This window comes from Tachysurus fulvidraco, chromosome 15 (assembly GCF_022655615.1).
Source record: "Tachysurus fulvidraco isolate hzauxx_2018 chromosome 15, HZAU_PFXX_2.0, whole genome shotgun sequence".
In the NCBI taxonomy this organism is placed as follows: Eukaryota; Metazoa; Chordata; class Actinopteri; order Siluriformes; family Bagridae; genus Tachysurus; species Tachysurus fulvidraco.
This window is the reverse complement of record NC_062532.1, coordinates 10256649-10273839: the sequence shown is the minus strand read 5'-3', so window position 1 is coordinate 10273839 and position 17191 is coordinate 10256649. Positions and strand designations below refer to the sequence as shown.

The 17191-nt window shown below is 36.9% G+C and overlaps 1 protein-coding gene across 3 annotated transcripts in view; it reads right to left on the bottom strand.

The window, feature by feature from the left end:
• Positions 1–17191, bottom strand: part of prkcab (protein kinase C, alpha, b) — a 135870-nt gene that overhangs the window by 5448 nt on the left and 113231 nt on the right. For 2 of the 3 annotated variants that reach the window (XM_027141365.2, XM_047800771.1), the window contains 7 exons: positions 15027–15056; positions 9451–9591; positions 8393–8566; positions 7137–7228; positions 5936–5998; positions 4740–4878; positions 2761–2841 (listed from right to left, as the gene is read on the bottom strand). In XM_027141365.2, the coding sequence (XP_026997166.1) occupies positions 2761–2841; positions 4740–4878; positions 5936–5998; positions 7137–7228; positions 8393–8566; positions 9451–9591; positions 15027–15056 (720 nt within the window). The remainder of the gene's footprint in view (positions 1–2760; positions 2842–4739; positions 4879–5935; positions 5999–7136; positions 7229–8392; positions 8567–9450; positions 9592–15026; positions 15057–17191) is intronic. The other variant, XM_027141366.2, reaches the window with a different exon arrangement.

The window sequence follows — 17191 nt, the reverse complement described above, 5'->3', positions numbered from 1 at the left end:
GTGAAACACACAGTTTGTTTTTCTCAGAAGGTGAAAGAACACAAGAGAAGTGTCAAGTCTATCAGGATGTAGGTGTTGATGACAGAAAGAACCTCAGTTGTGTAAGTGCAATGGGAATCCATTTTGCTGATTGTTCTATAATGCTGTAGGCCAGGGGGTTAGAGTTTAATTTAAAGTTTTTCATGAAAGTATTTTTAAGTATTTGTCTTTTATTCTAAGAACACAAGCAATAAGCAGCACTACAGATTTTACTACAATTTATTTATTTTTGCTAGCATCCCGATATCACACAATACCGATGCTTTTTAAGAAGTGTTATTTTGTATAGTGTAAGGAAAAGTTTAGCTTCATGCCTAGTTGTCACGTCACACACACACACACACACACACACACACACACACACACACACACACACACACACACACACACACACAGAGCTGAGGGTATTAAAGTACTATAAAGTACTATACTTTTTGTGAATGTGTGCGTGTTCGTGTGTGTGTGTGTGTGTGTGTGTGTATGTGTGTACGATATCTGAACTGTTAAATCTTGAAAAAAAATTTTTTTTATGAATTTAACTATGAGCCTTGATCCTGATGCTCTACCTCTCTACTATTAGTCTTTCTCATTCATCTAGAACTTGCTGAACTTCTTAATGCTGTAGATAATTTCACCTAAATGTTGAAGCTTCTGCTTCTGGGGATAATATTACCTTGATAAAAGAGACTTGTCTTTTGTGTAAAGTGCTGCTGTAATAATAAAATGCAATCCTGTGCTCATTCCAGGACTCATATACAGGTAAATAACATGTATCCTTTCAACATGCAGTATGTTTCATTGTTTGCCTTAACTCTAATTGACTGTACAAGGTTATACAATGATCAGAGATAACAGTAAAAACCACTGACAGTTGACATGAATAATATTGATTATCTCATTACAATGGAACCTGTCAAGATAGCAAGTGAACAGTCAGCTCTCTACATTAAGAGCAATGTTCTGCTGGGAAAACTTGGATCCCTCCATTCATGTGGATGTTACTTTGAAATTTTCCTCTCTATCAAACACTGTTGCAGACCAAATACACCAGATCATGGAAAGGGTACTGCATAATGCCAGTGACCTCTTTTAGCAGAATAATGCATCGTTGCCACACTGCATAAAATGTTCAGGAATGTTTTGAGAAACATGAGTTCAAGGTATTGACTTCAAATCTCAATCTGACGGAGCATCTGTGAGACATGTTGGACAAACAAGTGAAATCCATGGAGGCCTCACCATGCAGCTTACATGACTTAAATGATCTCACGTTATAATGGCTTGGTGCCAAGTGCCACAGCACACCTTCAGACGTCTTGTGGAGTCTCAGTTGTTCTGAGCTGTTTTCTCAAGGTTTTGTGGTCGTGTCTCTTAAGATTTTCAATACCATCATCACCACTGATTTGCTCATAAGGGTTTAAAATCTACAATATCTGTTGTTAAAATGCTGTACCAATAAAATATAATTCTATTTGATTGATACTTCTTAGTGTTGTTCATAAATGAGCCCCTTAATAGTAACTTTCTTTGTGCCTTTTGTCATGACTATATAATGCTAGTCCAAAATATTCTGGAGGGAAAATCGTAACAAACAATAATAACAATAATGACATACTAATTAGTCTGAAAGGAAAAATATATTGTTCTTTAAATGAATTAGTGATCAAACATAAACAGTAAGGTATTTAAAGAGAGTGAACTGATAGTTGAATTGAAAGTAATTCTTGTATCATTTTATTTACAGGGAGAAAATTAGCACACATCAGGTAGGCACAAGATCCAGTGATAACAAAGAAAGGGAATAAAGGAAAAACATGTAGGAAACAAATGACAAACAGACCATACAGAACAGGCTGAGTATGTCTTGACACTCAAATTTCAATCAAAGCAATAGTCAAGCTTTATCACAGCAGGGCTTATTAGACACATTCAGTTCTGCTCATAAAAGTGCTCATAACCTGGAGTGAGTTAGCAGAAAATTACAAGTTAAACCTGAAACAAACAAAGGTTATGGCTATGGATAAACAAGCAACAGGAAACAAGGCTTGGGACAGTGAGATCCTGAGGATACAACACCGATACATAGCCCAGAGTAAAAAAGAACAAAAACAGATTTAAATAGAAAATCGAATCAAAGGGGAAACACAGAACATGTGAGACACGTGTCAAATGTAAACAAACAAAAAACAGAGTAAAACACAAACAGAATACATGTAGAAAGTGAAGATTTGTGACAATAATCAATCACCAAATAAATGTAACCATAGTTTGATATATAAAATGATATTGGCTACCTGCTGCTATGAATGAGGAATAGAATTATCCAATCAGATTCAAGCATTTTCCCCCATACTGTATGTTTTAAAGCTACTAAACAGACGGCTACACCCTGATCACAAGGATATCAAAGTGAAGGCCGATGAATTGCTGTTGATCGACTGCAGGAGGAAAATGTCATTTTATCTTATAATTTTCAGTGGAAATTATAAAAAGGTGTTTTTTTATGGCAACTTTATTAATATGGCAAGACTGACCGACTGCAAGATCGTCCCTACAATCACATCTTTTACTACTGTCTGGCGTCCACTCAAAATGCATGGGTGTGACTCACTTATCTTTAAAATTACGATTAAGGTTTTATTAGCTAAAATTAATTTCGTAATTGCTTTCGACCACTGTAACCTTACGCGAACCGTCAGACTGAACAACACACATACATACCTGTCCCGCCAACATCTCATATAATAGGACACCATAGGCCCACCAGTCCACTGATTTTCCATAAGGCTGATACGCAATGATCTGCAGAGAGGCAGAGAGCAGATATGTCAATGATTATGATTACACAGTTTGGATCACTCGTTCCCTTTCTGTTCATCATGTGTGTTCACTTTAGTGTGGCTTAATTACAGTGGTGGAGATCATCAGCTGACTTACATTCTATTTCTGTTTTTTTTTTGTAAAACAACTGACAATCCTCCCTCACACTCCTTACTATAAATAGACACACACGTGCATAATGATATGCATTAGCAGAGTGAAAGTCTCCTGTTGTATGCCATTATACCATTTCTTTCTTTACTGGAGAATTTATTCCAGATGAAGTTGTATCTATATTTTATTACCAAGAAATATCACAGCCTTTGCTTTAAATCAGGCATAGGCTAACCTGTAAGTTGGAATGGACATTAATGCAAATGAGTGTATTAATAATCACAAACACACTGTGACTACTTACTCTGACATCTGTGTTGGAAAATAGACAACCGTGAATAGGAGTAGCACCAAGAACGAATTCTGTTAATCTGCTTTAATGGAAAGCTAGATATTTTGACTAGATTTTGAGTACCATAGCTAATCCTGTTACTTTAGAATTGACAGGTGTGTAAGAAATGATAGGTCAGATGACAGATTTGAAGAATTTTCTAACCCCACAACGTATAGTGGCATTTTCCGAAGTCTGACAACAGGAGCAACACTAGTAACCTCAGTTTGCATACATCTGCATGAAAACCTTTTTAATGACATTATGGAAATGTTATTCATTTTTAAAATTTTAATTTTAAGAAATAATTTTTTAATACTTTTAAAATTAGTTTTATATTTAGATTTATAACATGGACAGTCGTAAAAATCGTGTCTGTGACCAATAAAATTTGATTTGAATACTAAACAAAGACGTTTGGATCATTTGCTCCAGGATTTGCTCCAGAGTTTTTGCCGAGTGACTGTTGTGTCTAAAGATGCCTGATTTTGCTGTAGCTTCTATGTGTTCATTTCTACAATCACAAAAATACGACATCCTTGAAAGTCTGTTCAAAGCAGTTTTGCATAATGTGGCGAAAAAAGCCACCAATAGCACCATCAACAGCCCCCTCTCATGATGGCTTCACATGGCTATCTGAATGAAATGTGTTATAACTTTTTTATTAATGTCACAATAAATGCACCTTGTATACACATACAGCACATCAGTACATGAATCTATCTGTTTTACTATCTGTTTAAAATCACATTTTTCTTTGCCCAATTATGAAACAGACTGATAAATCCAAATATTTCATACATTTATACCTCTTGTTCTAAATATCCAACTTACTGTACACATAAACCATTTTATCCTGCTGTAAAAATATCAGCCTACTTGCTATGCATGTTCTTCCGCTCTGTATCCACTACACTATGATACAGAATTAATGTGCAGCTGTGCTTCATTTCTCAGACACCAGGTGCTCCAGCAGAGTGTCAGTCTGACATGGAGGACAGAATGGTCTAATCTTAGGACCAGAATTAGAAAATGTATAATATCCTTTGCATTCAACCTCTCAGCTGGTTTATAACACAGTTTGACAGCATGTGGCCTGATACTGAAGTGTACTGTAGTGTACTGAGTCAAAATCTCACATATAATACACCATAATGAATAACTGTATCACAGGATGGCTATAGTGAAGAAAGACAGTTTGTGTGTCTGAAATCACATACTTTATTGGACAAGACATCTCGCAAACAGGGCCGGTTCCAGCAAATTATATTAGGGTGGGCTGGTACCAATAATAGGTGGGCAATCACTGGTAGTGCCGATGACCACCATACCCCCATAATATATTTTAATATAGTCAGAAGTAAAAACCCTGGCCACGTGCCACTCACACCAAAGTCCCGCCCTCTCTCACTGACACACATACTTCATATCTTACCTCTGGGGCGATGTAATCAGGAGTACCGCAGAACGTGCGTGTTGTCATGCTTTCATACATGTTCTCCTTACACATGCCAAAATCTGCTATTTTAATGTGGCCTTCTGAGTCAAGCATCACGTTATCCAACTTCAGGTCTCTGCAGGAGCAAAGATCAGTGGAACATCAGTAGAGTACAAGAAAAGCCCTAATTAAATATGAATTTATTTATTCATATTTTTTGTTTGTTTGTTTGTTTATTTATTTTGTTTAAAGTCTTGTCTTTGTCCTTGTCCATGTGTCAGGGTTATAGTACTGCGAGTGAAAAAGCTCTGTTGTGGCCCTGTGCGTGGGTGTGTATTAGTGTATTTGTGTGTGTGTTTCTGTGTAAAAATATGAGTCACTCTTCAGCAGCATCAAGGAGCATTATTAATACAGATGATGGTTTTGTTCGGTGAGAGAAATAGCTCTGCAATGTTACAGGTAACACCCTCTCTCCCTCCTCCTATCCCTCTTTCACTCAGTGTACGAGTAATTTATCTTCATCAGTGTCACACCACCCAGACGTGATGTCTTGCACTGTTAAACCGTTGTAAATTTCCACCTGCAGTACAGCATGCATTTGTCTATAACTATACCGAGATCAACATTCACATCCTAGCAATGCATTCTGATTCCAAACACTGTAGCCAATTTACGACTTACCACTGTAGCCAATTTAAAGGCGCATGTCAACAGACAATATAGAAACAAAACATCTTCTTTTGTGATAATTCATGATCAGTATTAACCCCACCTAAAGTAAAAAGCTTTTAGAAGACCAGACATTATAGTAAACGCTAACAACCTGTGCTTCATTTTGAAGACTCATGCATTACTCTTGAAGTAAAATAAAACAAGGCTACGCCAATTCCATTTAAATTAATTGAAATAAGCTATACTCTTTATTCTAACGTATTATTAATATACTGTGTCTTTTAGTTTTTGTTTTCAGTTTCAAAAAATAACAATCCAAAAAGACGTGTCAGGAAAGAGAGCCCCCATGAGAACAAAATAACAATGAATATTGCAAATTAACAATGAAATAAGGCAAATTATATGTTTGTTGCATTAATGTGTACCTATTTTCACATGTGTAACTTAAGGCTACTGGTTTTACTGAGTTATCTATCACTATGGAGACACGAGCAGATCATTTGATTCAGACTGAGACCAACCTGTAGATGATTCCCTTCCTATGCAGGAAAAACAAGCCCAAGGCAATCTCAGCAGCGTAGAACCTACAAACACATAATAAAGCTATGATCAGCCTGGTAAGGTACAGTAATTAGAAAAGGAAATTAGTTTTAATGCTATATTCAGCTTCATCAGTTATCAAGTACTAATAGAGACCATTTAAATGAAACAGGTGCAAAAGCTAAAAGGTTTCAAACACACATTCCCTTGTCACTGCGTGCAAAGTGTTATTTGTGGAATTATGAGCTTTCCGTAGCATACCAAGAGTAATTTGCTATTGGTTTCAGCTGCTAGCCTATGGTAGTGGCCAAATGTGACACCATGGGCAAATTATATTTTTAAAAATAAGCATAAAAAAGATTTGTAAGTAAAATTGCTTACTGAAAGCAGTATTGTAATGAATTGAACTAATATTGCTATTGTTAGCTACAATATAGCTAGGCATATTTACAGCCTTTTCATTCAATTTAAGCTGATAATCAAACAGAATAAATTTATAACACAGCATCAGTTTGCATGCTTGTGTGGGTTTCCTCCAGGATCTCCTAGTTTTCTCCAACCTCCAAAAATATATTGATAAGTGGATTATATGCTCTAAATTCCTTTGTAATTGAATATGTGGTAGGTGGAAACCTATTAAATACTTGGTGGACATGTGAAACACCACACAGATAATAAACTGAGCTCAGAATTAAACCATGGACTCTGAATCTTAGAGGCATTGATGCTATACTGATTACACAAACCAATCAGTAAAAAATCTTCAAGCCTGCTGCAAATGCATACACAAACCATTACCCAGTAGCAGGATTAAGTATGCATAGGAAGTCTGTGTCTTTTACGGTGACATACAATCCACTGTATTACGAGAGGTTTCAAGAAGACCACAAGTGGCATATGTATCTATTTAGAGTTAGCAAAGGTTTTCTCTATATAACAAGAGGTTAGGTGTTACATGCTTGTGCCCATATTCACACTGATCATCTGGACAAAGAATAGAAAGACTACAAAGAACTGAAAAGATACTGGATTGACGTTATCCTTGGATTGATTATATGTATTGATGATATACCTTGAATCTCGATATACCTGCATGTTTTCACCTGTATTTAAATGATCTACGTGTTTAATAGCTGAGTGCATATACCTAACATTATTCATTATAATAAACTAAAATCTTACACAGCCTGAGGCTCCTTAAACTTGCCCACTTGCTGGATGTGGTACATCAGGTCTCCGCCGTTAATGTACTCCATCACAAAGTAGAGCCGATCCTGCAAATAAAGTCAGAGAGGAAATCTTCAAAATACTCATGCCTTCATAATAATGCTTATATGGGTAGGTTTTTATTTTGTTGCATTACTAACAGCAATAACAGAGATTTACACAGCAGCTCAAACAAACTAATTTGCATCAGTTTTATATAATACATTCTTTATAGATAATTATAGAACATTAGGAATACACAGTCCTCTTTATTCCAATGCTTCGGGTGAACATTTACCTACTATTACCTACTACTATCTACTACGTACTATTTCCAAACTATTTAAAAACTATTCATTAGTGAGAAATGGCTGGAGGTTTGTTGGAAAGACAACAGTAGTATTTACAGGCACCTTTTGAATAATATATAAAGAGCATGTGGAGAAGCACACTGCAAAATTTATGGGTAGGATTCCGTTATTGAGCATGCTCTGTTGTAACTCCGATGCCCTGAAATCCCACACACCAATGTCCTTATAGATTCACACATTGACCTATGGAGAAATATCTTCAGAAATAACCTATTGGATGTACTGAACTAGAATACATATTTAAGGCTAGAAAGCGCTTGGGGGGAGGGGGGGCATGAAAAAAACAACAACAAAAAAACCCACACGTATATCTGAGTGCCAATGATGCATTTTTTTCTGTGTGGGAAATAATACAGCGTAAATCAATAAAAGATTTGAATAAGTTACAAATAAAATGTAGGTGTATCCACATATCCCCAATGTCTCCCACATTAAGAAAGCTCGATTCATAGTGTAATCACTTTTAAACTTTATACTGATGCTTACTGTTTGATTTTATATTTGATTTTGATTCTTTTGCATAGAAGATGAGGGGGAAATCATGTCTACAATTGCATATTATGAAGATTCATTTTCCCCTGTGTTTGTTCATGACAAAAGTACAAATATAATAAAAATCATGTAAGGTACTGCAAGCAAGAAGCTCTTGCAAATATTCAAATCTTCCAGAAGCATAGAAATACATTTACACGATGTATGTGTGTGTTCAAAGACTTAAAAGGCACTTTTTATAAGTGCCGGCCAATGTACTCAGTATTGTACTTTCCCAAAAAAGATGCGTTAGCATTTGTGAATATTCCTGTAAAACAGTCTCCTCTGCCTCCTCTTCCCTTGACTGTTTTCTCTCACTCCATCTCTTACCACGGTCTGAAAGCATGAGTGGAGCTGGGTGAGGAACGGTGGCTTGTCCCTCAGTGCCAGCACCCTCTTTTCAACCATAGTACACTCCACATCATCGTCCTGGATCACCACATCCTTCTTCAAGATCTTGATTGCGTACAGCTCCTCCGTGGACTTCATCTCTGCCAGCATTACCTGCATGAAGAGCACAGACTCCATTAGACACTTAAAAGAAGATGTTTAGAAATAGAGAAGGACCAGCTCTACCTTTTATTATCTGTAATCATAAGTGTTATATGAAACCATGAATAACCATATGAAACCATATTGAACCATATGAAACCATATTGCGCTATTCAAAAATCACAATAAATATCTGTTTTCAGTCAGTTTGTATATGGCACACATAATAATTGTACATACAGTATAACACCATAGGAGCAGTACAAGCACTGTAATTTAAAATAAACATTTACTTTTTTTTTACCTGATTAATTCATTAATTCTATATAATTGGTTTGGTAAATTAGTCTGCTACATGTTTCAACCCTGGGAAAACTTATTATGTGGTGTAATTATCACTACTAGTGTAACAATAACAAGAAATATATTTCAGATTTCCTCACCATGGTACACCACCAAACCCATGTACAGTCACAAAACTATGTGCTACTATGCTAACATGGTTAATATACAGTACACTAAAAACTAGCAGGACAAATACAATGATCTCATTTAGCCTTTGCTAACCATACCAATTTTAAGTTAAAGATTTATTCTTAGCTGAGTTATGTAAGAGCAGCTCAGGTTTCATTAATTAATTCTTGGTTAACATAAGGTAGAGAAGTTAGTATAATATACTTTGTTCTTTGTTAACCAACTCTTCTTTCAAATGATTCATTCTAAGCTGAGGTATGAAAGTTCACAACTCTATGCTAATATATACTAGGTTTCATTAGTTAATTCTTAGTTAAGATGAGGTAGGGAAGTCAGGATAATGTCATTTGCTTAACTGTCCCCAGATTGCAACCAATAAACTGACTGAGCGTTTAAATGCAGGTTTGGACATCAGGGCTGACCTTGCCAAAGCTGCCCTTTCCTAGAAGTGCCAGGAAGTGGAAATCGTTGAGTCGAACTCTGTCCAAGTTGCTGGAGGGAAAACTGAAGCGCCGGTGGTTTGACGGTGTGATCACTTTCTTGCCCGGGCCCATCTTTGCTTTCTATAAAAAATCAGAAGACTTTAATGAGCATACACACAACTGTATTTCACCCAATCATAGAATAGCTCTTACCTGACACAGACTAAACAGACCATAGCTTGTAAAGCCTTACAGCGAAATATATTTAGGGGTTAAACCCTCATATTTTTACATGTGGGATTATTCGTGTGGTAAATAAAAAAAACTAATAAATTGTTGTCTTGTATGTAATACCATAGTTAGGAAGACTCAACCCTGGGTATATGTGATTACAGGATGACAATAAAAACTCAATTGACTCTACACAAAAATGATAACATGGGTAATTATTCATAAACATTCAGTCATTTTCCAATCTTCAACAGTCCTGTTTAGGGATCCTTGCCCACTCTAGCCTCAAAGTTCTGTTCTTGGCTGATAGAAGTGGATCCCAAATAAGGCCTTCTGTGCTTGTAGCTGTTGTTAAAGTTGTTGTTGCTGTTGTTAAAGTCAGTGACAGGCCACACAGTTGGTCATTAATACGCTACATCACTTTAAAGAACAAATACAGCCGTTCGTTCCTTTGTTCTTATCTTATTCATATAGTCCTTCCTGCATCCCCAGATTTGTGAAGGACTATATAATTTGAGAATTGTGAAGGATGCAAGAAAATGAAATACGGAATCACAAAGAAGGAATGAGAAGGATGCTTTAATACGATTCATATGATATCAAAAATTTGTGTTGTATTACAGTATATTGTGCATTCAGCCAAGGCCATGGGTTTTTATCTCTTCCTCCTGACAATGTTAATTAGCCCCTTTCACAACCTCCAATTACACCCTCCATCTCCTAACACAAGATTATTCCCTTTCTTTCATTAATTTTCCCCTTCTCACTTCTTCTTCCTGTTCACAGCTATACATGGCTTTGCCAACAAAGGAGTGTGAAACTGGTGAAATGACACCCACAGTCTTTATGCTTTACAACATCTTTTGATTTCTCTGTCCTTTCTATACAGTACACTGATCAGCCATAACATTAAAATTACTGACAGGTGAAGTGAATAATATGGATTTTTTGGTATAATGGCATGTTTCAACAAGTGAGATATATTTTGCAGAAAGTTCTCAAAGGTGATGTGCTGGAAGCCGTAATGTGATGGAGTGCAGTGGTTCACCGTGTGCAGTGGTTCACCGTTTGCAGTGGTTAGTACAGTACATACCAAATGTAATCCAAGGTAGGTGAACAGGTGAACCGACAGGTTCATGGCTTCCCAAGGCTTATTGATGCACATGAAGAGAGATGGATAGTCTGGTAATCTGGTCAGATCCTACAGAGCTACTGTAGCACAAACTGCTGAAAAGGCAATGCTGTCTAGGGCAGAAAGGTTTCAGAACACACACTGCATCACACTTTGCTGTGTATTTGGCTGCGTAGCTACAGAGCAGTAAGAGTGCCCATGCTGATCAGAATCAGAATCAGAATCAGAATCAGAATTTATTGCCAGGCATGTTTTGACATGCGAGGAATTTGTTTTAGTGCCAGAAGCTCCACAGTGTAACAGAATGACATATACAGTATAGATGAAATTGTATGTACACATTTACATGTGTGAAATGTGCAGTTTAAATATACATATGAAATATACATATACAAATATAGACAAATTGTATGTACAAATTTGCAAGTGTGAGAAATGTGCAGTTGAAGTAAACGTTAAACATTTAGACAATATGTATGCATGTATGTACAGAGTGCAAGTATATGCAATGTGCATTCGAGGTATACATACTGTAGTACAAATATTAGGTGTGTGTTCCATGGTGTTAATAGTTCATCAGATGGATTGCTTGAAGGAAGAAACTGTTCCTATGTCTGGTTGTTCTGGAGCTCAGGGCTCTGTAGCGTCGACCAGATGGCAGCAGTTCAAAGAGTGAGTGTGCTGGATGTGAGGGGTCCAGAGTGATTGACTTTGCCCTTTTGCTCACTCTGGAGGAGTACAGGTCTTGGAGAGTGGGGAGAGTTGTGCCAATGATTCGCTCAGCAGTCCGGACTTTCCTCTGTAGTCTCCTGAGGTCGAATTTGGTGGCTGAGCTGAACCAAACAGTTACTGAGGTGCAGAGGATGGATTCAGTGATGGCAGTGTAAAACTGTTTCAGCAGATCCTGTGGCAGGTTGAACTTCTTCAGCTGACGAAGGAAGTACAACCTCTGCTGAGCCTTTTTCCACAATGGAGTCAATGTGAATGTCCCACTTCAGGTCCTGGGAGATTGTGTTTCCCAGGAATCTGAATGACTCCACTGCTGTGACAATGCTGTCCATGATGGTTAGTGGGGGAAGAGCAGGGGGTTTCTCCTGAAGTCCACTATCAATTCCACTGTCTTGAGTGTGTTCAGCTCCAGGTTGTTAAGGCTGCACCAGACAGCCAGCCACTCAAACTCAAGTCTGTAAGCAGACTCGTCACCGTTCTGGATGAGGCCGATCAGTGTGGTGTCGTCTGCAAACTTCAGGAGCTTGACAGAGGGGTCATTAGAGGTGCAGTCATTTGTGTACAGGGAGAAGAGCAGTGGGGAGAGAACACAGCCCTGGGTTCCCTATCCATCCAGCATCAAACTGGACTAAATACCAGTAAAAGAACAAGGCCTGGTATGATGAATCACATTTACTTATACATCATGTGGACACCTGGGTGCATTTGCATCCCTTACCGGGGGAAGAGATGGCACCACAATGTCCTGCTGGGAATCCATTTGTCCTGGCATTTGTGTGAATGTTACTTTTGGCACACTGCAGAAATGTTATAATTATGGCTTGAGGAATATTGACAAGTGTTCAGGGGCAGACATTTCACTCCCAATTTTACTCCCAAGTTCTCAATCTGATCAAACATCTGTAGGATGTGCTGAACAAAAAGGTCTGATCCATGGAGATCCAACCTTGCAAAAGATCTTCTGCTAACATCTTGGTGCCAGATAATTCTGCATACCTTCAGAGGTCTTGTGGAGTCCATGCCTTGATGGATTAGAGCTGTTTTCTGTTTTGGTGGAATAAAGGGAACCTTAATGCTATGGCTGATCAGTGTATACTGGGGTCATCTACTGGCAGACTGCAGTTAGGATGTAGACTCAGAAAAGTATTTAAGCAGATTGAACCAAGCACTTATTAAATACTGTGGCAAAACTGATCATAAAAAAAAATCTAGGTCGTAATAAATTTGCCCTGGGTTTTTATACATGAACCATTAAATCTCCTAGATCAGATCATTTTGCAGATGGTTTTCACAGATGTTTACTAATTGGAACAGTGGAATTGGAGTGCAGGGGCAGCTACAATACAGCACCCCTGAAGAAGAAAGGATTAAGGGCCTTGCTCAGGGACCCGACAGTTGCAGCTTGGCAGTGCTGGGGCTTGAACCCAGAGCCGCCAATCAATAACCTAGAGCCTTAAACACTTGAGCCACCACTGCCAATCATTATTAGTAGAAAATAATGTTAAGAAATTAGCCAACAGATTATGTGTTCTTCTGATGTTGTCTGAGTGACTGATGGACTGTGCCTATGTCCATAATGCATTGCAAGCTTCTAGCAGTTTCAACACTGCAAAATAGTACACGCAAGTTCCAAGTTGGTATAAATGATTAAATACTGAAATTGATAAAATTTAACAGCAACATTTGCAGTTATATGTAAAACATAGCTTTTGGTCATAATGTTACAATATTAGAAATTATTGCATAAAGTTGTTATAGTTGCAGTATTTGTGTACTCTGTGATAACATTCCCCTAAAACTGTGATATGAAATACACTCATACTAAAAAAAAAGCATAATATGCAAAATTTTGCAGCCAGAACTAACTTCTAAATTATTTATATGACTGTATTTGTCTTGTCCATCTACATAAAGAATACTAGACTGTACACTGTAAAACAAAACAAGTGTGAAAAGTTTAAAAGAAAATTACTGGCAACCTGATTTGTAAAATATATTTATACTAAAGTACTGTAATATCTTACAAGGTATAAATTAACAGATAATCCAGTGGGTAGATCTGAGCTGAAGTATCGTGCATTAGTACTCAAACTTGGCTGTTTTGGGATTTGAACACTTTCTGAGCTGTAACTCAAAGCCTTAATCACTGACTCGCCACAACTTGCTCTAATAGTGCACACTGATACAATGTCTACTGCTTCTGAATACAAATATCACTGAAAGATTGCCCTGACTTACTGAGAGATGGTTGAGTTTGTTGTTGTGACTCATTGGTAAAGTCACGTCTTCAAACCAACATTCTATTTTGTATTCAGACTACGTGCTTGTTTTATACCCGATGTTTTACAGTTTAAAGCACTTAAATAAATGCTAGATATTGATTGTTGATTGTATATATATATATATATATATATATATATATATATATATATATATATATATATATATATATATATTTACAGTGTAACAGTGAATGTGTTTTAAAGGCTTATTATGTAAGTACAGTATTATTAAGTTGTAGCATATTTATACTTTACAGGACAGGCTAGAACAGGAAATTAGCTATTAATTTTATTTATGCAAATATAGAATTTGTGTAGCTAAAGCTTGAAGCTAAAGAGCTTTCCTGCCTTAATGTATTATTTTTCATGCTATGGAGTGGTGTTTCATTCAGGGAGTATTTCCGCCACACTCAGTGCTCATGGGACAAACTGCAGATGCACTGTGATGAGAAAAATTCAGTCACTGAAGCATTGTAATGTAATTCTGTGAGTGATCTGTATCCACAAGTAAATGAAACATTTACACTAGTCACACATTTTAGCAGATAAAAATATATAAGATATATGTCAGTTAGAAGGAATAGTAGCATACAGTCCACTTGGCTGGTTAAAAGATTCATACTAAAAACATGTCCTGCCCTCTAGTGTTGTTCTCGTGTAAGTGCACTTTCCGTAAGCATGCAAACTTCAAACAGCATTGCAGTTGTGTATTCGTTACAAAGAGGTTTTTATTAATTATAGGACTGTGGGTGGGGGAAAAAGGGCAGAAATATTGTAGTGCTTGTGCATGCACATGGAGGCATGCTTTAGTTGAGTGCAGTGAGTGATTTCTATAGAAAGCATGCTGCAGACCACTTACGCACACGGTATATTACACAGTAATATACCTTCCCTTTGAGCATCCGTGGACTGCCTCTTTACTAACAATCGCATGTGTGTGCGCATGTGTGTGTGTGTGTGTGAGTACACGTGTGTAATAAAAGACAGTGAAAGTAAATCAGAATGTCTGTGTGTTCGAGTTCATATGAGTGTGTTTGTACATGCATGGCAAACCCTGTAAAAGAAATCAATGATTGCACCATTGTTAGTAAATCTGATTTCTCTGTAGTGACCACAGCCACAAACAAAAAAATCAGAGAGGAAAAAAAGAGAGGGTGAAGTTCGCAGGGATGAGGGAGCAAGCAGAGAACAGAAAGAGCTACCTTTAGGAAGTGGATATTTAGCTGACAGGCCTATAAAAGAGGAGAAAAACTGCAATGTTAGTCTATACTGTACATCCTTGTTAACTTGCAGGACCCAACAGGGACTAAAAAACAAGTAGGCACACAGAAAGAGACAAAGGGAAGCCAAAGCCAACAGACTGTCTATGAGAAAAGGATTAGATCATACCTTAGTGAATACCCTTTCAAATGCTTAAGACTGGGAAAATGTTCTGGTTGTTTATTTATCATAAGTCCAATGCCTACGCAGGAACGGTTATCAAAGCTAGAAATGTAAAACTGTCACGGTCGGAAACTATCAGCGATTAACTACAGTATAATCGCTGATAGTTTCCGACCGTGACAGTCCGACTGTAAATCCCGGGCTAGCGACTGATGGGCTATTCAGGCAGACCTTAATTTTCTGTATTTGCTGTACTTTGCTGACCGCAGATTTGTTCCATGCTGGGAGGTTAAAACTGGCAGAAAACAACAGGAGTCAAAGCTAAGGACTTCAGGTCAAATATGGCCTGCTGTTTCAATATCATATGTATTTATTAGAAAGGTAACTCGCAGTTCACATGTTTCAATGTGTCTTTTTGGCTTCCGTAGAAAAAACCTTAAGAAACAAATGAACTGATTTACTAACTAATAAAATCCCCACAACACTACATATCTTTGCATATCCTACATCTCTGCATATATATCTCTGCGTAGAGATGTCGCAGATCTAAGAGTTCTTGTAGATCAAAACACTTGCTAGGATAGAATTGATGTATTTGGTGCATGTACTTGAACCCTACAGAAACACATCCAGTGTTATTGAGTCTTTTATACATCATGTGGTTGTCAAAATGCAACATGAACATGCATTTGTACCTTCTGAGTGCTTACACCGAAATAAAGTCAAGCAGATATGAATAAATAAATAATTAAACTAAAATGATAAAGAAACACGGAGCAAGTAGTGATTATTTATTCCTTTTGAATGCAGTGTACATCGTGTCTGTTCATATTATCTGAAGTGCTTAAAGCTGTTTGGTTTTTGATTATGTTCAAAAGATGGAACATCACGTTTACATACGAACTTAAAATTACAGCTTTTTTTTCAGTTGTTTCCTGATATTATGCATTTAATTTGACCATTTTTTTATACACTGTATATGAAAATACATAATTGTATTCATTATACAACATACTGGTCTATTATGTATCTTGATGCATTGAAACTCAAGTGATTAGAATGGAAATTGGAACTTGTGTTAACTTTCTATATCCTTTGCTCTATATTACAATCTGTTGGGTCGCTGCCATTGTCAAAAAATGTTTACTTTATTGTTTGCTATAATTTACTTAAATGTATAAAAATAAAGTTAAAATAACAATGCGGTCTATAAGTAATAGGATAGGAATATATTTAAACTTTTGTATTTTAATTTATTTTATTTTTTTTAAACTTCATTTGAATCCTGAATATTTGCAGGGTACTGCTTTATTACTATTACTGTTCCCAAGCTGTGATATAAATATTTTTGTCCTTTAATAGAGCACTGGGGCCTGGGATATAACATTTTACCACACAGATCCTCTTTCAGGACATTTCCTCTTTCCAAACGAACTGGCATTTCAGATGAACACAGCAGAACCTCTTCAGGGCTGAGGTTTATTTATTTATTTGTTTGTTTATTTATTTATTTATTTATTTAAGTTGGAAGATGCAGTAAACAAATCCAATTCATACAGCATGTAAGAGATAGTTTGCTGGTAACAGATGTATGATAAATGCTGTGCAGTTGATGACATTTAAAAAAAAAAATTAGGCTGTGCTTCATCTGTCAACAAGTTGCTAACACATCCTTTGCCAGGTCTTGTTTCCATGGTAATGCGAGTGTATTCAGTGATGTGCTGGCACCTCAGGGACGTCGATGCCACATTCAGCACGGAAACAGTGTATTAACACTGGGGGAAAAAAGCATCTGCAGTAGTGCAGATATTACAATTTCCTCTGGAATGTTTGAGTACAGGATAAAAGCACCAAATCCAAGATGAAAAGGCGAATGCAAGATGAAAAAAATAAATGGTGATCGGTTATGGTCTAATTGTTTTATGGGTGAACTAGAGTATGTGGATCGTTTTGTAAACAAAGCATCTTAGGCAAACCAACCTTG